Source organism: Lissotriton vulgaris, chromosome 3_1 (assembly GCF_964263255.1).
Source record: "Lissotriton vulgaris chromosome 3_1, aLisVul1.2, whole genome shotgun sequence".
Lineage (NCBI taxonomy): Eukaryota > Metazoa > Chordata > Amphibia > Caudata > Salamandridae > Lissotriton > Lissotriton vulgaris.
The window spans coordinates 2085720169-2085745012 of NC_141689.1; the positions used below are offsets into that span (position 1 = coordinate 2085720169).

At 46.5% G+C, this 24844-nt stretch overlaps 1 protein-coding gene across 1 annotated transcript in view; it reads left to right on the plus strand.

The window, feature by feature from the left end:
* The window catches only part of LOC147728838 (uncharacterized), a 1063528-nt gene that overhangs the window by 121418 nt on the left and 917266 nt on the right, over window positions 1-24844 (plus strand). Inside the window, exons 4-5 of the mRNA XM_086963349.1 lie at window positions 10653-10727; window positions 15500-15588. Of these exons, the coding sequence (XP_086819475.1) occupies window positions 10653-10727; window positions 15500-15588 (164 nt within the window). The remainder of the gene's footprint in view (window positions 1-10652; window positions 10728-15499; window positions 15589-24844) is intronic.

Below are 24844 nucleotides of genomic sequence, written 5' to 3' on the forward strand. Positions count from 1 at the left end.
TTACTACAGGGCCCCAGGTGGGGGCCGCAAGCAGTGAGGCCCAAGATGGTTCGATTTGGCATGTTCCCAAGCTTCCAGGATCCTGAGACAGGGTCTGGGTACTAGACTGCGGGACCAGGTGGCAATTAAAGGCCTTCAAAGAGCATATAAGAGTGCTTTGGCTACTCGTAAGTCTACCCTAAACGGGAGGCATGGTCTGATTTAGTCGAGGATAGCACATTGTGAAATAGCTCAAAGTTCTGGGGCATCATTAAAAGTCAGTTTCTATCTGGGGATAATGGTACCTATTTGGATGCCCACATTACAGAGGACGACAGGGTACACCGCTTTGAAGGCATTGTTCGGTCGGATATCCCGCTAACACAGAGGGAGGAAAAGGAGGTAGGCAAGGCTGACCTTGTTTTTACAACTCAGGAGGTGAGGGCTGGTATTCTAGGATTGTCCAAAAATAAGGCCCCTGGGCCTGACGGGATCCCGTCTGATCTCTACATCACCCATGTAGGCACCTGGACACCGATTCTCACATATGTCATTAATGCCGCAATCCAGGTCGGTCGCCCAGACTCTTGGGCCTTGTCGATCATTGTCCCGATTTTTTAAAAGGGAGACTGGGACAGTACCCTTTGCTACAGGCCCATTTCTCTTCTGGACTCTGTGGTAAAGGTGATGGGTTGCATTGATCTGGGTAGACTTGTATCTTGGGCAGATGAAAATTACTTCTTAAGTGACATTCAATATGGTTTCCTCCCAGGCCATTCCACTGTGGAACAATGTTTAAATCTGTACATGGTTCTGACTAAATATACTGTGGCGTGTTCCAGCACCATATACCTAGCCTTTATGGACCTATCCCAAGCGTTCAATTTTGTCAATAGATCTAATCTATCGCAGTTGATGTATACTATTGGCATTGCTAGTAACATTATTTTATTTCTCAAGGACCTTCATCGAGAATCAGGGGCGGCTGTACGCTATACAAAAGACATGAAGATGACCCAGCAAATTAACATCAGGGGTGCATACTAGCACCCTTCCTTTTTAACTTATATGTTAACTCTCTAAAGTGATTGAATGAATGAATGAATTTATATTTATACAGCGCATTGCTACCCCGAGGCCTCCCAGCGCTATGAGAAGGCACTTTTGGCCACAAAAGCAGATTGTCTACAGGTAGGCAAGCACAGTCCGCCAGTCCTACTATATGTGGACAACGCAGTCCTCATGGCGAGGACAGCGAGGGGCCCACAGCTTTTTTTGGGGGGGAAAATTAAGTTTATTGGATTTTTTAGAGAACAAAAATACATTGGTAGCATATCAGATACATTATTTAAATACAGTACAGACGATAAAGATAAAAAGTGACAGAGACTCGTAAGGCACTGATGAATTGAGTACAGCACTTGTTTATAAATAATCACGTACCCGACCCATCCGAACCCCTCAAACGGGCAGTAAGTTGAACCATTTGCCCATATTGTACCAAAAAGTTCAGGGCATCCCTGGGCCTCGAAGAGGGGCTTCTCCTAGGTTCCACACCAATCCACTCCCCGTCTCCATTTCCCTGCACTAGGTGGCTTGGCTTGGGAGCAGAGTGCTGCTATATTGCGCTTCGCCACCGCTATTGCCGTTCCCAGGAAGCGCTTATCGGCCCGGCATCCATCAAGGCCGTCAAACATCCCCAGGATCAGACACAACTGGTCGTGGGGAACCCCCCACCATAGGGTTTGTGTAAGCTCAAGTTCCACCCCCACCAAGAACGGCGCAAGGACGGGACATTGCCACATCATGCGGTAAAAGTCTGCCGGAGCGTGGCTGCAGCGCCTGCAGGATGGGGAGGGCCGCATGCGGGCGCTATACAAGCCTGCAGGGGTGAGGTATGCCATGTGGAGATAACAGAGTTGGACTAGAAGCAACTTGAAGGAGGTCGTCAAGTTCCTGGGGGCCATAAGGGCATCCCTCCAATCCGTGTCTTCCAGGGGACCGAGCCATCTGTCCAAGCGGGTACAAAGCAGGTCTAGGGATGCTGGTCCATTGTTCACCAAGGAGTGATAAATCCGCGACACCCCCCTCTGCCCATGTTCCCCATCATCACTTGGGCCTCCAGGGGGCTAAATTCCAGGAAGGAGGTGGGGGACAGAATGTGGGTTTGGAGGGCATGTTTTAGCTGTAAGTATTTGTAAAACTGGGAGGAGTGGAGGGAGTAACAGTGTTGTAAGTCTGCAAAGGATCTGACATGGTCCCCCACCCAGACGTCTCCCAATAGAGAGATCCCGATGTGGTCCCATAGATGGAAGTCTAGGAATGCCGAGACCTCCTCCAGCCAAGCCCCACTCCGCAGAGGCATCTTTCCGGTCCCATTTTTATGTGGCGTAAGGCAGCCCCCCAGGCCATAAGCACGGCTCTAGTGGCAGGGGGAAGAGCGTGTGGAACGGGGCTCCCATACAGGTAGGCTTGGATCTGTGCGAAGTCCATTGACCTGACTTCCACCCGGTACGCCGGGTCGGACTAGCTGCCCGCGAACCAGTCGTTGATCAAGATGAGCCTCGTGGGCAGGTAGTAGAGGTGTAGATTCGTCACCCCCATGCCCCCAATCTAGGGGGGTATGCGGCAATGTGCTAAGGACATTCACTGCCTCCCTCCACCCCACAGAAAGCAGGCGAGGACCCCGTCCAGTTCCTGAAACCAACCGCCTGTGAGATGATTGGTAATATTGTATGATGTATAGGAAGTGGGGGAGGACCATCATTTAAAAAAAGGCACTCCTGCCAAGGGGGATGAGAGGTAGAGATTGCCATTTCCTGAGGTCTGCCTTGGCCCTGGTGACCAGGGGTGTGATGTTCAGGGCCCACTCGAGTTCCGGGAGAAGGACAACCCATACCCACAAGTACTTAAATGACTTACTGCGTAAGGGAATGGTCATTTGCCAGTCGAAGCATGCCCAGGACGGGTGTAGGGGAACCAGTGTGGATTTCGCCGGGTTGAGTCTGAGGATGAAAACCTGTTTAAAGGCAGAGACGGCGTCCAAGCATCGTGGGCCAGAGCTCTCTGGGTCTGCCAGGTAAAGGAGGACGTTGTCAGAATACAGGGCAATCTTGTCGATCTGGTTCGAATCCCAGGCCCAACCTCGGATGAGGGGGTCCTGGCGGATGAGGAAGGCCAGGGGCTCCATTGCTAATGCAAATAGAACCGGTGAGAGTGGGCAGCCCTGGCGAGGCCCCTCTGCATAGGGAATGTTTCTGACAACACGCCATTAATGAGGACCCCAGCCATGGGAGCCGAGTAGAGGATCCGGATGAGGCATCGGAACGGGGGGCCGAAACCCATCCTATCCAACACATCCTCAATACAAAAGTGGTCCAGCACACTTAAACAGAGAATAACCAAGTTTTTTATATACACATATTAATCATTCAAAGGCTAAAACAGTTAGCAGGACATGAATATGGCAGAGATTGACCTCCGTCCATGAAGTCGGATAAGAGATTCGTCAACAGCTGCAATTACAGTTAGGACAAATATGCAACAAGGACTGCAAATAAAACCAGGGAGTGAAGTAAGAAGTAGTTCACAGAACCAGTGGCTGGAATTGAGTTAGATCGCCCCCTTCGTGGGGATTTCAAGAACAGTCGGATTGTAGGAGCTTCCAGGGAATGTGGTGAAGAGTTCCCGCTGTGTGACACAGCTCAAGTATCCTCTGCTTCTTCGGATCCAAGGAGGAAAGGACTCCTAGACAGGTCAGAGTCGGATTTGGCGTGGCGTAAGATGTCAGAGGGTCCTGGAATACCGCTCAAGTCACTCAAGGAGGTAGTCCGGCGGGGAGAGGCGGACCTCTGAGTTGAAGCTGGGAGAGCGGGCGTTGGGATGCCGGGGCCCGGCGACTGGGATGCCTCACCCCGACGATCGATCTTCTTGCGGGACCTAGTCTGGAGTCTCCGGGGATTGGGGAAGGCTGGATGGGGCTGCTGGGGGACCCCCCGGGTGGGGGAAGGAGCCGGCCTGTTCAAGAGTGGCCGTTCGTCCGTGAGCCAGGTCCATGCAGCCTGTGGGTTGTCAAAGAAGAATGTCTTGTCTTGAAAGATATCCTTAAGCCGAGCCAGGAAGAGAAGTACGTAGCGGAGACCCATGCTGCGAAGCTTCTGTTTGACCTCGTTGTAGGTGCGGCGCTGGGCCTGGACCTCCCTGGTGTAATCTGAGAAGACCATGATCCGATTGTTCAGAAACTGCAGTGGGCCCTGTGCCCAGGCCCCCCCAAGGATGGCATCTCTGTCCAGAAAAGGGGCCCCTGGTGGAGATTTGGGAGTCAAGGAGGGGTGAGCTCGTTCAACAGCAAACCAGGGCGATGGGGCCTGCTTGGGCATCTAGGAATGCACCCAAGTTTCAACAAATGTGTTGGTGCGTCCTTGCTCCACTTCCTCGGGAAATCCTAGAAGGCGTAAGTTGTTTCTCCTCGAACTGTTTTCGGCATAGTCAGCCCTTCAGCGGAGCTCTGAAGGTGGGCCACTTGGGTCTTAAGTTGGCCGATGTCTTCTTCTGTTGTGGAGAAGCAGGATTCCACCTCTGTGATGTGCGCTGTAGCATTGCGCAGGCCCTGAGCCACATCTACCCCCCATCACCAATTTTGCTGATCGCCTGAAGGATGGTGGAGAGATCACCTCCGGTGGCGCCAGATGCATTAGGTGTCCCATTTCGAGGGTGGTGAATTGGTCCATTTTGGTTTGGTTTGGGGGGGTTCTGCGGGGCGTCATTTATGCCCATCGCCACCCGGAGTATATCCTGTCTAGTACCAGCAGGGGTGAGCAACGGCCATGCAGAGGAACGGGGAGGGGCTCTCAGATACCCAGACCGTCAATGCCCAAGTATGGGTGCCCAAGCCCACCCCAGAGACCCACCAGGAAAAGCAAGACCCAGTTGGTGCCCCGGGTCCAACCCCAGGGCCGGGTGGAGTTTTCTGGCAGGGGTGACCTGTCCAGGCCAATTGTGAGCCCCCGCAACAGTCCCTCAGTGCTCCCCCAAGTCCAGCTAAGCTGACCTCACTCCCTAGAGTGATTCGAAGCAATGAGGGGGCAGGGAGGAGCCGAGGTCCATGCTGGGTTACGCCTCTGACACGGGCGGACCGGAGCAGATGGGGCCTCCCCCGATTCTTCCACCGAATCCAAGGAAGCACCCCCTGGCAGGGAGCGGGCGCGGAAAGGAGCAGACTTGATGAAACCAAGAGGGAAGGAAGGGGGGTGGAGGCGCTGAAATTAAACCTCCGCGCTGCCACCCGACGTGATGGCTGATCACCATCCCAGGCCCCCACCTACCAGGGATGTCACTGGGGGGGCAACAAGGGAATCATGCACGTCTTTGGACCCAAACGTCCTGGCAGTGAAAGTTGGGCCATCACTCCCACGTGGATTACAGAGGCGTGTGGGATCAGGCCCAGGGCAGCTCAGACAATCGAGCCAAGGAAGGCTCCACACGTGGCCCAGGCGACATGTCAGTGGCCGGCAGAAACTTGGAGGAGCAGGCCCAGCATTAATGGGGGAAAGGAGCAAGGGGGGACGATGAAGGAAGGGGGGGCCGGGGCACCAGGTCACCCCACCGCCCCGCCACCCGACATGGTGGCCGATCCCCACCCCAAGCCCCACTCACCAGTACCGGGGAGGTTAGGGCGGTCCACCCCCAAGATCACACCACCAGCAGGGGTCCGGTCTCTCTACCACAGGAACCAAAGCCCAAGGGGCATGACCGGGGCCCCAGATGAGCCCCGGGTCCACTCACCGCCACCCGATCCGGTAGCTGGGATCAACATGCCACCAGGTCACCGGGTCCCGCCAGCCGCATCCAGGCACATGGTGTGGACTGAAGAGAAGCTAGACCAAAGAAGGCATCTCGGCCCAGACACACCAGCCATTGCCGGTCCGGAGGTCGTCCCCGCTCGTGCAGCAGCAGTACTCCGGGGGTTGGCCCCTCAGGGTTATGCCTGTAGGCCTGCGTAGGCCCCACCAGGAGACAGCAGCCCACACTCCCCGCAGGCCCAATCACTCCTAGGAGAAGGGTGGGAGGAGTCCAGGCCTGGGCGGTCCAAACGCCTATTGGGGAGCCCCAGAACTTCTGAGTCTGCCTCGTCCTCACTCACCGCCGCTCTAGCACGGCAGCCGGCCCCGCCGAGCCGGGGGGGGGCGGTGCCAAGCCGCAGTGCCGCCGCGGTCCACAGCTACAATAGGGCCCGAGTCCGGGGCAGAGGGAAGCCAGAGATGGCGACAAGGCCCCCCGGGAGGGCGCCGCTCCACAGGGCCTCAGGAGGGTCTCAGCAGGCCGGGCCACGGTCCATCGATTAGTGCCATCTGGAACTCCAGGAGAGGGGGATGATGCCCAGTAGCAGTGCACCGCTGCCCGACAATAGCAGCCAAGTATGGCGGCCCCCCCAGGCGCCTTGGGCATCCCGCTGAGCTGCTGATGGATGCAGGTGGCCAGGTGGAGTCAGCAAGCAGTCGGGCAACTCCCGGCCTCACGCCTCTGTCAGAGCACCACTGCAGCGCCGCCACCCCGGTGAGGTGCATGGCCAGGTCACAAGCCGTGCCGGGAAGCAGGCGGGAGCATTCACCGCTCTGAGGAGGCCCGGGGAGCCCAGGAGGATCACTGGGCGCAGCTTAAGAGCAGGACCCGTGCACAGCCGGAGGGCAGCAGAGTCGCCACTGGTCCACCCCTTTCCCTCCAGGAACTTGAAGTCCTCCTGTTCAAGACTAGGTCGGGGTCTCCCCTAGACCCTTGCCCCTTGAAACTCCTTAAACAATGTAAGGAGACTCTCCTGCCTCCATTATTAGAGATCGTGAACAGGGCAATGAGGGATGGGACTTTCCCCTTACAATGGAAATGAGCGGTGGTCAAACCACTGTTAAAAAAGCCCACATTAGACCCGGGGGTTCTCAAAAACTTCCGCCCCCTTTCGCTGCTCCCAGCCCCTGCAAAGATGCTGGAAACCCATCTCAACCAGCATCTTGCAGCCTTTCTGGAAACTTCTGGCCTTTTGGATCACTCGCAGCATGGATTTCGGAGAGAGCATAGTACGGAGTCGGCCCTTACCATTGTGCTTGACAACATCCGCACTAGAGTGGATAAGGGCCAGACCACCCTCCTTATCCTGCTAGATCTCACAGCTGCGTTTGAAACCCTGTCTCCCTCAGTGTTAACATCTCGACTGAGGGAGATAGTGGTTGAGGGGCCCGCACTTAGTTTGCTGGCCTCTTTCCTCGGCCAGAGGGAACAGAGAGTCAAGCTGGGGGAGTTCCTATCTCCATCCCTTCCTGTGCATTGTGGGGTCCATCAGGATCGGCACTAAGTCCGACTCTTTTCAACATCTATGTGTCCCCACTTGCCAGGCTCATCAGATCATATGGGATGGAGGTAGTCTCCTATGCCGACGACACGCAGATATTGATGTCTCTCGCCCAACCTGTCATCTCTGCTGCCTCCAATTTTAGACACTGTATGGAGGCAGTTGCTCAATGGATGATCTGCAATTCATTGAAGCTTAATGGCGAGAAGACAGAAATTCTGGTGTTCGGAGGAAAGGAGGACTTTTGGTCGGCGGAATGGTGGCCTTCATCCCTGGGCGTGTGTCCGACACCCACTGCCCTGGCCAGGAACTTAGGAGTCATTAATGATCCCACCCGTCTCCGGCGATATACTGATAATCGTTGAAGCAAACGGATCTAAATTTTTGATATAAGCCGACTCTGTTACGAGGACTTACTACACAGCGTCCACTTAATAAAACTCTCTAATCAAGATTTCTTTTTCGCCTTCAATGGTTGCCACTTCTCACTTTAAAGAGAAAGCTTCAAGTGTAATTTTCAGGGGTGTCTTACCAGCAATTCATTTTTTGGTCCTGAAGATGGTCTAAATGACGGCAGCATCATAGACCGAAACGTCGACACGCTCATCATCTCCATCAACGTTTCGCTTGAACAAACTTACAACCATTGTTTATCCATTATTCTGGTTGTCTGTCACGATCATTCAGGAGTTGATGTTTAGTTATGAACTGTTGTGTTTATATCTTCCATACCTCTGTTCATACCTTTCTTGCTTAAATTGATTCTTTCATATGTCCCCATATTTTTATTTTGTGAATTATTCCACTAAACCTATAAAAAAATGTTGAACACATCTTTTTATTCTTTCCGTGTTTCTTTCTCCTTCCATTGATTTATTCTATAGTCAAAGTTGTTTGTCTATATGTGATATCTTGATACACTGGAGTGTGATATTTTGAATACCACTCCCAACTGAGTAGACTTTTTCCTCTAGAATCAAGCCCCTTGTAGCACCCTTTTGACCTTAACGGGTCAGCAAGCAAACAGGACTATCTCCACATGTTGGGGCATAATAAACATCTTGCGGAAGATTAAACATTACCTGTCCCCACAAGCCAGAAAGCAAATTGTAATAGCATTAATAGGCTCAAGACTTGACTATTGTAATGCCTTATATTTAGGCATTAACAAGGGTCTGTTAATGCGACTTCAAATGGTGCAGAATGCCGCCGCTAAGTTTGTACTGGATCTACCTAAGCGGGCTTCTGCCACTGCTGCCAGAAAGACATTGCATTGGCTTCCGATTGAGGCCAGGAATTCTTTTAAGTCCCTATGTTTGATCTATGGGGCTTTGGCTACAAATAGATCTGGAGGCCTAAGGGACCTGTTGGTTCCTTATACCCCTTCCAGAACTCTGCGCTCCGCCAATAAATCCTTGCTATCAGTCCCCCATGTTCGTAGAGCCAAGTGGGGTGGCAGAGCCTTTTCAACTTTGGCTCCAAAGTTGTGGAATACTCTGCCGGTTGAGATTAAATCCCTTCCCTCAAAGCAAGCATTTAGGAGGGCTCTCAAGACGTGGCTATTTGCCAAAGCCTACCCTTAGCTCTGGATTTGCCTTTTATGATTTCCTTTGGTTAGGCGCCTTGATGCCTTCGGGCTTAGTTGCGCGTTTATAAATTTCATTTCATTCATTCATTCATTCGTCGAAGGAGGACTTCAGAAATAGCAGGTAACAGGCAGATGGAGGCGGATGACGGAGGGGGGTCTGGAGCACTCTTAGAGTGCGACCGCCATCTTGTTGCCTTCAAGCCACACCCCTCTCTACCTTTTTTAAGTTCTTTTATTCACATTATGGAGCACCTGGACCTGACGGTTAATCACTAAAAATCGTTTATTATGCAGGTGGGCCCGCGTACAGCAAAGGAGATTACCTTTAAGCTAGGATCATCACCAATACAGAAGGCTAACGTCTTTTCCTATTTGGGAGTTTTGTTTGATGACTTCCTGAGCTGGTCCCCCTTGCTTACCGGGAAGAAAGGGGAACTAGTGAAATCTTCTGCAGCTGTTTTTAACTTTGCCACCAGAGTGGGAGGGAAACCAATAGGGGCACTCTTGAAGATTTACCGAGCAAAATGTATTTCAAAGGCCAGTTACGGGAGAGAGAACTGGGGCATATTGGGGTCGGGCCCTGCAATTCGCCGAAAACTCTTTCCTGCGATGGGCTCATTCTGTGCCGTAAAGTATTTCTTCGTAGGTTGTGCATGAAGAACTTGGGATGTCTTTCCTCTCAGATGAATTGGCTTTTCGTCCTGTGGCATTATGGTGCAGGATTTGGGCAAAGCAGGAAAACGCACTTAGCAAACACATCTTAAAGGTCTGTCTTTCGCTTGACCATCTTTTGCGGATTCAATGGCTTCAGTATATAAGAGTGGGCCTTTTGAGGCTAGGCAGAACAGAACTATTCACTAATCCGGAGAGTATATGTAAGAGGGACTATGCATGGGCCAAAGAGTGTTTTTCAAGAACGAGCCGTTGCGAAAGAGAGGAGCTGTGCAAGCCCAGTGTGCGTAGGTGCATTATGTTAAAAACGGTGCAAACCACAAAACCATATCTTTTAGGGCTCAAAAGCATTTATGATCGTTTTTTTATTGACTAGGTTTCGGCTCAATCTTTTCCACTATCTCATGGCTCTACCGCGTGGCTCCCACAGAGGTCAGTGTCTCATGCCCTGTGGCTGCAATGGAGAGTCCTCAGGACATGGTGCACTTTTTAATGTTCTGCAGTTTTTATGATCTTCCCAGAAAATTATTTATTATCCCTGTCCTTAAAAAGGCTGGTTTTAGGAGGGTTAGACCAGCTTTTATCTTTTTACAACTTCTTTCTATAGATATTTTTATACACTCTTAACTTTTAAGGGCAGCCCTAAGACTCAGGTCAAGTTGTGATTAATTTCTGCACTGTAATCTATGTATTTTAGTTATTAACCCAGTGTTATTTGATGTATTAGCAGTTGTTAACCTGTGTTGTGGAACTCGTTTTAATCATGTTTGTTTGACTTTTATGGTTTTACTCATAAAAAAGAATAAAGTTTGTTGATGATGATGATGACTGGAGAGGCTGAATATGGTAGACAGAAATAGGGAGCAGAGACATTGAATAATAACTAACTGGGGATTGAAAGAGACACGGAATGCACACAATCATTGGCAAAGGAAAGAAAACATGAACATAGCATAGCTGTTAGTTTTGCCTATTATCTTCTAATTGTGATGCACAGCTCCTTCATTGGTATGGCTGGGATGCCATTATTAGGAGTACAATTGTTGTTTAAATGTCTTTTTTTTGTTGCAGAAAAAAGATTTCGAGAATCTAAAGCATCTGTTGTGTACTCTTCCAAATGAGAGAAGCCTGCAGGAGCTCAGACAGGTAACAAGATCCTGTTGAATCAGGTGGATTGTTCATCTTTGTGCAGAACGCTTTAATGACTTATTGTTCCACATAAAGGCAGGGCGAGAGTGTATGCTTGCCCAGAACCAACATGTCACATCTGAGATAACCGGTTTAAATACATGGCCTGTGCAGAGCTTTCCTTCAATTTGTTATGTAACCTTTCATGTACCGATCCGTGAGAAATGAATTATTGCTTTGTTTGGGAGTTTAGGCTTGCTTTTTTTATTGGAGTGTGTTGTTAAAATAAAAGTCCTCTGCATGTATATGGAGAGCTGCAACATATTGTCTTGTGTTGCTCTGCAGCCACCTGCGCTGCTAACTGTCAGGGTTGTCAAAAACTAAGGCTGCACAGCCTTGGTTCCACCTCATGGCTCTTTCTTCTATCCCACTACACTTTCTCTCCCTTTATCTCACTCTTGCAGGTTTTTTCTCATATTTGCTTTATCTCTGTGTCACAGTTTTACTGCCTTTCTTTTCCTCTATTCTTATTTCATTCAGGCTTTCTCGGTCTTAGTCTGCGGCAAAGACCGGTGATAAATAATAAGTCTTGGTTTCTAAAAATTACCACCACCTGAAATAAGGAACACAAATTAAGCAGTAGGCTTGGCAGTCATGCAGAGCTCTCCTTATTAAACGACTATGATCTCGGAGCCATGATCTATGGTCGAAAGAGCAACCAGTGTGACCCCTTTTTCAGAGATTGGCTGTTGCCCCCTTTACCCCTGTTTGTGAGACAGACATTGGTAGCAGTGTGATCAGTAATGAGGATACAAGCCTTTTCCCTTCAAAGAGTGTTACCTTCTGAGCTCATTGTGTAAAAGGTCTGCAATTTTTCTTTAACTGGAGTCCTTTACCTTCATATGTCTTGCACATATGCGGAGTGTACATTAGTATGTCTGTTTATGTCGTAGGTTAATGTGAGACCTGTAAGCACATTTTTGACAAGGTGCGTAGTGGAGTCCATTTTGAAACTAAATGTGTGTGTTGCACCATTACATGATGTAAGGCTGCTCAGGTCTCTATTGATATTTTTGCATTTCTGTTCCTCCTGCTCCCAGTACAGTGTTCGACTGCATAGAGGAATGCCATCAAACCTTCCACCCATTGTGTCCCAGAAGTACTAAGACTGCTCACTGTACTATTAATTAAACGTATGCGCATGCGTGGCTCAACATCTTGCAACACTTGTCCAACTTTATTGGTAGGAGTCCAGATCTATGAAACAGGCTGCATATTTAAACGTTTATGCTAAACAATACATTAGTATCATTATAACATTTACAGCTGTTTGTCGAGTTAGTGAAAACATTGACTGACAATATATCGTTTTATGAAAACAGATGTTGGTGCAGTATTGTAAGAAATGTACTTTTTCAAAATGACTACTTAATGAGCATGAGGGAATAAGCCATTCGTAGAAAGGTGTCCTCAGTCTGTGTGCATATATCAATCCTCCTTGCTTGCATCGATTAGCAAAGCGTCATGGTGTTGTCTTTAAAGGTAGTGGCAAAGTTAAATCATTCACTCCCAGGTTTCTCATGTCTCTTTTTAAAAAAAATATTTTTTATTGAAGTCTTGGACACAGAAAAGCATAACGTTAATTAACCCGAATGTAAACAGAACATCAAAAATTAGAAAGCACACATATCACCATGACAGTAAATTTGAACAATGAAGATAAATACTGAAGGGAGATAGGGGAACACAAAGTAGAAAGGAAAAAAAAAAAAAAACCTATATGCCCTTAGGCTTAATTAACATCAATACAGAATGAACCCCATATTTTCTCGAACTTCCGAATCGACCCCACTCTTTGAGCATACACTTGTTCGCTGTTTCTAACTTTTTGCATTTTATAACGCCATTCATGTATGTTGGGGCAATATTGCGATCACCAATTTTGAAGAATTAATGATCTTGCCACAGCCATAGCGATATATATGAATTTAACTACATGCCCTTCTAGCATTATTTCAGGATCGAATCCATACAAAATCATTTTATAGTTAACAGAAATTGGGATTTCGCACTGGTTTTGCAGAAACGTAAATATATTTTCCCAGAAAGGAACAATTTTAGGACATTTAGCAACCACATGCGACCAATTAGCAGAGTCATGCTGTAAACACCTATAACAATTCGAAGAGCATTCAGGATACATCTTATTAATTTTGACCGGGGTAAAATACAGAAGCCATTTACTGAAAAACAGCATTCTGAGCCAATTGGCCCCTCTCAATGCAGAAAAATTCAACACATTAATTCTTTTCCATACGGCGGGCGTTAGTACCATGTTTTCCTGGTCTAGCCATTTATTACTTGCTTTGCCACATAAATTCGGATCCCTGTTCATGGTTAAACGTCGTTTCCACTCCCCTGGCTTCCTTTCTAGTATTGACAGAAAAAGTTCAGTGAATAGTGAATCAGGGGGGGAAAGATGTGTGGGATCTAATTGAAGCAAAACACCATAAATCAGCTTATATGAGCCCAGTAATATAAAATTGCCCTGAACCCGGGCCGTCAAATCTGACATCCTAATCCAGGTATCATTTTTTTAAAAATCATCCAGTTTCCTGAACCCTATTTTCTGCCATTTTTCTACTAACTCCAAATTAATCCACCCCAAAGAATGAAAAAACGGAGCTAATGGGAGAGAATATATTGAGAAATGAGAGAGAGTGCCTCTTTAGAAGTGCTGTGCGTCTTTTAAAAAACCAGTGCAAAACCTTATACCTAACTTTTTTCGGTGATTTGAAAACTTGAAGCGGTGAGGGAATCTGAGCTTCTTTACAAATCAAATCAAAGAAAAAATTGATAAAAAGTTGTTGGGTATTGCCCTTAAATCTAGTCAAAAATTGAGCCAAATAAGCATTATAATAGTCTTTCAGATTGGGAAGAGCAAGCCCTCCTTGTTCCTTATCCTCAAATAAAGTGTGCAAAGCAATGCGTGGTGTCTTTTTAGCCCATATAAAGGAAGAAAACAAAGATTCAGCCTTAGAGAAAAATGAGCCAGGCAGAGCGCAAGAAATAGTTGAAAATAGAAAGTTGAACAGCGGAAGAACCGACATCTTAATTAGAGCAATACGTCCCATAATAGTTAATGGTAGGGAATTCCATCTTTCAAACCTTACTCGGACTTTCTGCAGCATTGGTACAAAATTAAAACTATAAAGATCAGCAATTGAAGATGAAAACCATATCCCCAAGTATCTTTTTGGTTTATTATTAATGCAAGACTTTAGGTCGGGATGAATTACAGGCTTAATGCCCCCGCACACTATAATTTCAGTTTTTTTTTATTTATCCTATATCCCCCCAGAACCTCAAACTCTTCGAAAATTTGTAGGGCCTGAGCTTGATATTGTATTTCTGGCCTAATTAGCAGGATTATGTCGTCTGCTTAAAGTTTGATTTTAGGCATTAAGTTAATAGGGGGAAGTAACAGTGGAGCTTTCCTAATTGCAGTAGCTAACGGCTCTATGAAAAAAGCAAATAATATCGGGGACAGTGGGCAGCCTTGTCTAGTGCCACGTTTCACCGAAACAAGTCCCACTGATTCTGTATTGATAATGATATTGGCCCTAGCCCCAGAATAAAGATTCGATTAGATCTATTATTACATCTGGAATGCCGAAGTGCTGTAAAATAACAAAAAGTGTCTCCCATACCACCAAATCAAAGGCTTTTTCAGCATCAAATAATAAAATTAATGCTGGGATCTTTCGTGCTTCAAAGAAATCAAGAGCCTCCGTTAGAAAATGAGTATTGGTCAACAGCTGCCTTCCGGCAACAAAACCATTTTGATCTCCATGAATCAAATCTGCGGCAAAAGAATTAAAACGAGTGGATAATAGTTTAGTGGTAATTTTATAATCTGTGTTCAATAACGTGATGGGTCTATAACAGTTCGGGTCTGTCAGGGGTTTGCCCTTTTTAAGAAAGCTTACCACTGTTCCTTCCCGAAATGAATCCGGAACATGTCCGCCCATCAACATAAAATGTAATAGTTGTATAAAAAAATCTGCAAAGGCGTTGAAAAAAACGTAAAAAAATTCTGAGGGGAACCCATCATTGCCAGCAGCTTTCCCAAGTGGGAGCTGATGAACTACTTTCTCTACTTCCTCTCGCGAGAAGGGGATCACCATACTCGTTTGGTCAAATGAAGAAAGAGTGGGAAGAGATTGTTTTTCCAAGTACATCAATAAATTTTGATGGTCTATGGATGCTTGGGTATCATAAATTTTCTCATAATGTGTGACCATAATATCGCCTATTTCAATTGGGTCCAAAGTGTTTCTAAAAGTCTCAGGAGAGTACAAAGAATGTATTAAATTCGACGAGGCTTGTTCTCTGGCCTGCCACGCCAAGAGTTTGCCAGTAAAATTACTTTCTTCATAGATTTTTTGAGAGCTCTTACGAAAAATCTCCTCACTCTGAGTATAGAGCTCCTGAGAGAACTCTCTTTTGGCCGCAATTAGTTGGTCATATAGCGATCTATCTAAATTATATTGCATACCTATAGTCAGATCCTGTATTTTCTGTTGAAGCGCTTTATTAGGTTTCTCATGTCTCAATCCATAGTTATATAAGAGTCTGGGACAGTGGTACTAAAGCATTGCTTCACCAAAATGTATTACATTTAAAACACCATAGTAGTTTAGAGTCTCTATTTAGTGCTATTTGGCAGAATGTGATCTTTTTCACCAATTCCATTGCTAAAGTTATCTTTTTTGTTTTCTCCTTCATAGATACAAATGTCCCTCAAGAAGAACAGAGCATTCCAGAATTTGCCAGAGAGGACTCAGCTCCAGCTTTGCGAAGTTGTAGTTTACCAAAAGTGAGTACGACCCCAAGTTTTTTCCTTTAAAGAACTATCCCGACTGCAAAGGGAAACATTACCTACATCACCAACTGGGGCTGTATTATAGAATCTGGGCACTCTCCTAGTTAGCACCGATCACACCTTTCAAGAGTGTGCCATCACCAAAAAGGAGAGTGTGCAGTATTATATTGAATGCGCTGCCTCCAGGGCATTCGCAAAGTTGTGCTGTTTCCCTGGGGGCAGCCCATTCATGTGAAATATGGAGCAGATTTGAAGCAGCCCCTCTGTGTTTCCCTGTACAGGAGACACCCGCCTGCACTTTTAAGGGGGGTGAGAGATACCTTGCAGGTCGGTGCAATGAGTGACTGCACTGGCCTGCAATGGGACATCTGGGGTGTTCATAGGTCCCCTTCCCCTCTCCAGAGGGCTGCCATCAAATGATGCCCTAACAGTGTGCTACCTATTAGGTGGCACTTTCTCAGTGCACCTCTTGACAGCTTCTTTACCTCTGTGCTCGTGTGTATACTATGACGCGGGTGCAGAGGGAAAGTGAGTCTCGCATTTGCATGGGGTTATGCCCTCATGCAAATGAGAAGACACCCTCTGGTGATAGCGCTGGTGCTATATGTGCACCAGTGCGATCTGTATTACAGAAAGGGCCGCAGAAGCGTCTGCGGCCCTTTCTGTAATACCAAAGTTCCCCAGGGTCGCACAAAGTGGGGACCCACAGCCCAGTGGGGCCCCGGGGCACTTTATATATTATACCCCCTGGTGTTACGAAATCAATAGTTACGATATTCAATATTTCAATATAGTGTTATTCACATCATTTTGGGAATTTCCTGTTACTTTTGTTGTGCTAACAAATTCCTGAAATTACGCCATTATGCCAGACATCGTAATTATGCCACCATTTGTGACAAAACTATAGCACTGGGGCTTAGGAGGAATGCAATCGACCAGAAGATGAGCAGATGTTGTTTGTGCCAATTGTATTTTTCATACTTTTTTAGTGCAAAATGCCTTTTGTGCTAAAACATAGTGCTAAATGACAAATTCACAGTTTTCTCAATTATACATAATTCCATGTCATTTTCCTGAGTTTTAACATAATTGCGTGGAAGCAAATTACACAAATTGCTCACATTTTTACTCAAAAGAGAAAACTGTATACTTAACAGTCTCTATCATCCATCTGCTTTGACCACTCCTCGTTTTAGTGCAGCTTTAGAAGCAGAAGCAGAGGCGGTTGCAGGTGCTGGATTGGACAACAACATGGACCATTCAACCCCTTCGCTGTGGCGGGAATTCCGCCGCAGCGCTAAGGGGGCGGGGGGCCGAGTGGCGCTCGCATGCTTGTGACGTAGCCGCTCCGTCACCAGCCGCGGTTGAGCTGTGCTCATGACGGAGCGGTTCCGTCATGGCCCTGCCCGCTCAATGGAACGTCCAGCGCAGGCGCGAAATTTGCGCCGCGCAGGCGCGCCGAGCGGGCCATGACGGAACCGCTCGTCATGAGCACAGCTCAACCGAGGCTCATGACGGAGCGGCTCCGTCATGAGCATAGAAGGGGGTAAAGTACATTTACTCAAGAAATTGATGAGATTTTTTATGTTAATAGACATGACAATATGAGCTATAGTTAAGTAAATTACTTCATCAAAATGAAACACAAATTATTTTTAAAACAACGAAGGTCTAATAAACAAAGGTATACAGTGTCCTCCTTTAAATAAACAGGTCCGCTGCTCTGCTGCTGGGGTAAGATGCTCCGTGCTGGTTGCATATAAACAAGTGAATTCACGTGTGCACAAGTGTGAGGGCTGAGTGTGTGAGACCAACAACTAGGTTAGCCCGGTATCTGTGCTTATATAGCCTCTTATAAAAAGGAAACTTCAGGGATTGCTGCTCACCTGAAGTAGGCCTTATAAAATGAATGGGCATTCGAAGTATAGATCTTTAATGATTACTGAAAGTTTGTGTACTTCATTGAATTATATATTATGGGCTAAATCTGTGCTAAAGTACCATTTGGCTCTACTTAGGCGAGTGACGTACCTATCGTAGGGGAAAAATGGACAAAGAGTGCAGATCCAATGTCCCTTTTATGATAGCTGCACTTCTTTTAGCACTTAAAGATGTATCCTAATTCTATGACTCAGCTCATAATTACATTTCAGGATTTTGTTCCCCCTACTGGGCCCAGTTAATTACTCATCCGGCTGGCAGGAGGATCATATGCCTCCATAGAACAATAGGGCCATATGTCAGTGGCTGGACCTTTTCCTGGGAAAGTAAAGGGGGCAGAATCTGCATGTGCTAGTTACCATTCACCCTTTAGCTGGTTTAAGAAGGCTCACTCCCACAGAGACAAGGGACCTCTGGAGCCAATGACAGGCAGGTGTGGCATTGGCAGGGCTGAGGCTCCCAGGGAAGATTGTTTAGCACTTTTGGCAGGCAACCTCAAATCTCCATGTTAAGATACCTAAAATGCTTTGCAGAAGCAGGGATGGAGTCATGATTTGTCACCCTAAGATTGGGCAGAGTTGCCTACCTTCTAGAACTTCCAACTTTCCACCCCATTTCAAAATGCCTGCACAAGAGAGAGATTGCTATGATCTTGCAGTGGGAAACAGCCTTTACTACACAACCGTTACAACGCATGCCATTACATCGCATGCCGCTGAAACGAAAAAAGTGTGCACAGTGGGTAGAAAGTGTTGAATTTAACTCCAACACCTTTCCTACTGTTGCACACACTGGTTGGAATAGAAAATTAATTAATTCCAACTTTCAGCGCTCCCCCGACAGATAGTCGGGCTAAAGGTTGGTGTTGCAGCGGCATGCGATGTAATGGCATGCGTTGTAACGTCACATATTCCTTGCTGGACATGGATGGGTGTACAACCTTTGAAGGCATTCCCAGCTGGGATGAGAAGCTACCTGACTCCACTACACAGTTGGACTGAAGGACCCTTGGACGCCAGCTGGCACTCATGGACAAGGATTTATTCCTTCAAGGCCAGTAGTTCTCCCCCCCCCCATGAGCTGTGGGGGGCAATAAAGGAATATATCTGCTGTGGAGGGCCTGAGGGTTCCCTTGGTCTGTTGTGGACTGGTCCTGTAGAAGCGTGGTCTCCAGCAGGAGGGGGTGTTGTGGGCCTCGATTCTCAGAAACAGTGTGATGCACAAAAGGGTTCACCGCCAGGTAGAACCAAGTCTGAATGCTATTCAGTGCAGCTTATTTGTGTGGCCAGGTGAGAGAAAGAGGGTGGGGAGAGATCACTTAGAAAAAAATTGGAGTTATTCTCTCCTTTGCTCTCCTTCTACTGTAGGAAGTGTGGTATCCTTCATAGTGGTTCCTGCCATTGCATATGCCCCCGCTGTTTCTTGGAATGGTACAACGTTCCGATATGAGATTCCAACTGTGGCGAGAGTGTTCCCCTCAGTGAAAAGCTATAGCGGTGCTGTGGCTGGGGTGTTACCAATAAACCTCTCTTCAAGCACATCGCCCTCCTGGCCATTCATTCTATGTTTCTAACTTAGTTAACTTGGACTTGGGGCTAAAACATAGAGACTTACTTTCGTGTACCCAGGAATGAAAGACATGCAAATACTTTTGAGTGATAATAGATAGTATATTTTAACATACCATGAGTAGGAGTTGAGTTTGTAGAGTTATGGATGAACGCCTTTAGTATTTCCTTACTACTTTTGCGTTGGACTGAGTCTTGGTGCATCCTTAGTGCTTTATTTTCCAGACGTCTTGTGGAAGACAACACCAGGAGACTCTTCTTGGTAATTATGAAGGTTTATTGAAAGACAGAGACACGGCTACGTGTCTCAACTAAACGGGGCCAGAGAGCAACTGCCTGTCATGGAATCTGATGGGGCAGATTACATGACATAGCAAGGCTCTCAAAGACGCGTCACCACACATCTCCCCTTTTTCAAGCAAAAGATGAATAAACAATATTACAGCAAGTAGACAATAACATGTACTTACACTTAAAACAATATTACAAATAATAGTGTGCACTTATGTTTATAATTCAGGTATAGACCGACTACTGGCTTTCCTCCCTTCTAAAGGAAAAAAAACAATTAATCACAAACAAAATCTTCTAATTTTTTTGGCGTAAACTTTGTACGCAAACTTTTCCTCACACTTTCTTCTTCAATTTTTCCATTACTAACATTGTAATGATCATTAGAATGCTTGAAGTTAATATAGCCAGAGCTAGAAGGCTTGAAGTTAACATAACCAGAACTAGATCTGACGGGGCAGATTCCATGACATAGCAAGGCTCTCAAAGACGCGTCACCACACGTCTTTGAGTTCAAAAGAATCTGACTATTCTTCCTTCGGAGTAGAATTCTTGTTGGAGCTATTAAGTATCTTAGTTTCTTCCACTGCCATTTGATGTAAGAATGTCTCTTTAATTATTTTATTTATTGTTCATATCTTTTATTTCTTAGACTTTCTATAGTCTGAAACTTGTTTCAATAGGATTTCCTAGTCCTCTTCACCAAATGAACCTTACAAGAAGATGCGTAGATGCACTCCTTCCTCAAGACCAGTCCAGTCTCTGAATTTCTTCAGCAAAACCTTCTGAGGCAGAACATCTCTAGCACATCTCATGTTCACTAAGAAGTCTATGAATATTGCATGGCAAAGTCTTTTTATAAGAAGTCCCCAACGAGGGTGGCTGCTGCTCTGGCCCTCTGGGACATGAAGTCCCTTGATTTACTTAAATTTGTGTGCCACAATTTCTTGTGCAGGCCCAGCTGTAAACAGTGTACCTTGTTGGGCTAACAGTTCTCTAATGGCCCCTCATGGGAACTGTCTTTCACTGCATGGGAACTAAGTAGGAAAGAGACATGCACATCTGGTTGTTTGATCCTGGTTGTTGGATCCTAGTTGGAACCTAGAAAGAGCTTCACACATGTATGACAGGGGGCCACTGCCTCGGCTTTTGGAACACAGGTACCCTGCATGTGGCCCGGGAAGTGTGACAGGCAGGCAGGATACTCTGCTGGCAGACTGCTGTGGGGCTTCGGAAGAAGCCCCTGGATGAAGGTGGTATTGAGAGCCCAGACAGAGGACAGAACACGCACCAGGAGCTGGAACACTACAGGTGGCTAAGACTCGCCACTAGGAGTAAACACCACAAAAAGTTTGATTCGACCTAATACAAAGCCAAATAAATGGATGGTCCCCTGGGATATGTATGTCTCACAGGAAGGCAAAAGCCATGAGGGTCGACACATGACAGAGTTCTCATCAGGGTTGACACATGAAAGAGTTGTCCTCTCGCCAGGGGGCACTATATCCCCAGTAGATGACACAGGAAAAATCAACCATAAAAACATGCATGCCACAGTGCTTCTATAGAGGATGGTCCAAGTGGGACTCCATTGCTCAGGGACCGAAATATGTATGGGGTGTTTTCCTGCTCCTGTGCTGGGGACAGGACACCCAACACCATGCTTCTCACCCCGACGAGCATGGTCAGGGAGAACACTTAACCACGCTCCTGACTGCTTTGATACTAGCAGGCACATTTGCATCTAGGCAAGTGGAAAAATTAAGTATTCAGGTGGTGTACACTCCGAGAAGGCTAGCCACACCTCTAGGGTGGGCTACCTTGTCTGTATAGCCAAGGAAGGTTTCTGCAATTTTTAAAAGTGGCAGAAAAGAGGGTTATGGGTAGAAAAAGTGACACACACTCCCGGATGTGGTCACCTCAGTGGCGAATTAGCCAATGGGGCTACTAGTCAATTGGCCACTTGCACCCACACCCCTAACACCCATAAATTTAGTATTTAAGGGTTACCCCTGACAGCAGAATCTCAGTTCTGATCTGACCCTCAACAAAGGAAACAGAGGATGTCATGTGTATCCTGCATTGCTCATGAAAGTTTTCTTATGTTGGCCTAATTGTGCACATTGAAGACCACATTTTATCTTTTGCACATAATACTATACAAACACACTTCCCTTTGTGCCATATTGTACTTTCACACAGAACCTGCATATGTTTTTGCGTTCTGTTCTTTTCCTGAGATTTAGTCTTACCATCGTAGACAAGGTCAAACAACAATGCCCTTTGTTATTCTCTTTGGTCAGGCACCAGCACCTAGACATACAAGAATGCAGCTGCTGTTTGTGAGAACACACGTTTTGCCATACAACTAAACCCAAGAGTTTAAGCAAAACAAACAAACACACACATTCCGAGTGAGGGTTCTGGGGCAGGATTACTGCACCAGTTGAGATGTAGAATGTATATCTGTGTATGCTAAGGTGTGGGGTCTGCCACTAATCCCAGAGAACTTTGATATATCATCATCTAGCTTCAGTAGAAGGGGTTTAGGATACTCTATCTTATAACATGACAAGTTTTTTTATGATATACGGATTATTGAACATGCTAACAGTATTTTTAGTGTGCATTTGTTTTTTAATTGTGGCATGAATACTGCATTTTCGGACACAATGGTTTGAATGAATGTTCTAAACTTCCTTCATGTCTCTTGTTTATTTTATTGTGGAGGAGTATGGGTGAGAGAGCAAAAGGGTGTGTCCTGTTACTGTGATCCCAGAGGAGGTTGAGAGCGTTGTGTTCTGGGGTCCCAGTTCACTTGTTTCTCTGTTAAGGTTAGGAGGGCGAGTGAGGCACTATAGCTAGTCGGACTCGGGCTCATAGTTACTGAGGTAGTATGGTTACTAGTCCCTACATACCAATGTTCTATGATCCCAAGCATAGTTATGTTTCTGAGCAAAATCCCTGCAACATAGAGACCCCTTTCGAGTTGTGTCAATTACTTATCATTACTTATCATCCATGTTGGTACTCTGAAATACTTAACACATTCCTCTAGTAAAGCCTGACTGCTCTTTGCCACTCTACTTGGACTGAGCTAAGGATTTGTATTGTGAATCCAAGGACCATCTTTCGGTATTTTGAGAGTATTGCATAGAAAGTCTAACCAGCGCCACTACATAATACTCCTCCTTCCTACACTAAACCATCACTGACTGAGGCAGAAAATAAAGACAGCTAACCTTACTTGCTTTAGCAGGAGAGTAGAACAATAGAGATTCGTCTCTCCAAGAGATGTGTCTGCAATCTTTGGCGGTCTAACACCTCACAGACATTCCCAACCTATAAAACAAGAGGTGCAGAAGTCAGTTTCACACCACGGGGAGTGGTCAAAAATAACCAACTGGCTCATTAGCACAGAAACAAAGGTGTCATAAAATATTTACACCTTTCCATGTCCTGCTAGTTGGTGCGAAGGTTGTCTCGTCATACTGATGTCAGTCACCGCCCAATGCTAAGGAGCGTATTTTATTCAGAAAATCTTAGGCCCCTGAAGGCAATCTGTCCATTACAATAGAATGTCATTATAAACAATGACTTCTCATTTTAAACATTCAGTCAGTGATTGGATGAGGTATATATATTTTTAACTTTTCATTATAATTTCCCAGCGAGAACACATAAATTAACATTTTCCCCCAACTCTTGAAGTCATGTGAGCAAGCATATATTAGTCATCATAAAAAGCTTCTGGACATTGTCTCTAGGCAATGGCTCACTCAATCCCTTAATCCTTTACTCCGTCATGTAGCCCGAGCCAGGCCCACTCCCTGCCTGTTCTTCACCTCCCATGTATTCCTACACTACCAGTTCTCAGGCATTTCCATAATATATGCAGCAGGGTGCCCTTCATTTGACATTCCTGTAAACAGTACTCGTTGGATACCCTCCCCATGTGGAACACCCGAGTTTGCGTTCAGGATCTTTAGTTGGGTCAAACGGAATCTTGTCCTGATTGCAACCTCGCTCGGGTTCCTGCATGACAATCATCCTCCTCAAGTCTCCCCAGGTCTCAGTCCCATTTCTCTCTAGGAGGTTTGAGCAATGTGAGACTATTGTTCAACAGCATGGAGTAGATCTGGGACGACACATATTTCGTCAGGGAAGCACCCAGTATCCTGTACTCCAGTGGAGATTCTCCCTATATTTTCCACCGAAGAGCCTTGCACTTTCCTAGTATGTATCGCATCTGTTGGTATCTCAAGATCTGGCTCCCCGTAGGCTCATATTCAATTTGTAAATTGGCAAATGGGATCTCTGTGCCCAATTTTGAGATTCCAAAGAGATTCCTCTTCCTATGTCCCTTCAGCTTGCGCAAACAACTCAAGAGTATTGAGTCCCAGAGCGGGGTCTCCAGTGTCTGTTTATCCCGTCATCAAAACGTACGCATCTGCCTTTTCCATTAATTGATCACCAATCTCATGGGGTAGTGTGGGGGGTTAGCCCTCTCCCTCCATAGAGTCACCTGAGATAACCCTCCGGGCCATAACATTCTGTCCACTCTCAGGGACGGTTCCTGTTCGGATGAGAATGCCCAGTCATTAATGGCCAACAACTATGAAGCACAGTAATAGAGACGGAGATTCGGGAGGGCAATGCCCGCCTCCACCAAGCATCGAGTCAGTAGTGACAGGGCAATTCTAAAACCCCACTGTCCCATAGTAGCACCCTTGTGGTCACATCTACTGTGTGGAAGAATTTGTCTGGAACTGGGAAGGGGACATTCTGCAAGATATACACGAAATTAAGCAAGGAGGTATAATGAGAGTTTCCTCCAACTCTCTACGTCTCGTCAGTAGGGTTCCAGGACTGTCATAAGGTTTTCTGGGAGAAACAGGTGTCGATCTGGGGTCTCAAAAATGCCTAAATATTGGAACCCCTGAGTTGCCCACTGAAAAGGGAAGTCCTGATCCAAATCTGAGTCCCCCACTCCCAGTGGGAAGGTCACAGTTTTGTGCCAATTAATACAGAGCCCAGCATAGGTCCCAAAATTCTCCAGGATAGGCAGGATTCATTTGCGGTACTGAATTTGGGGGCTCCACCAGATACAGAGGGTGTCGTCAGCGTGTAGCAAAACGACATCATCCCACTCCAGGTCCCATTGGAGGACTTATATTTGTGTGTCCAACCTGATCCATGTCACCAGCTGTTCAAGTGCCACAGCACATAATAGGGGCTGTAGGGGGCAGTCTTGTTTGGTGCCCCTGGATAAACAAAAGCTATCGGAGAGTGCCCAATTGACCCGCAGATCTGCCACACGGTCTTCATATAGTAGGCCAACCCTGGATAGAAAATATGGTCAAAGCCCATCTTGCCAAGTATTGCCATCACATATGTCCATTTCAGTGAGTCAAAGGCCTTTTTTGTGTCCAGGTCCAGGAGGAATC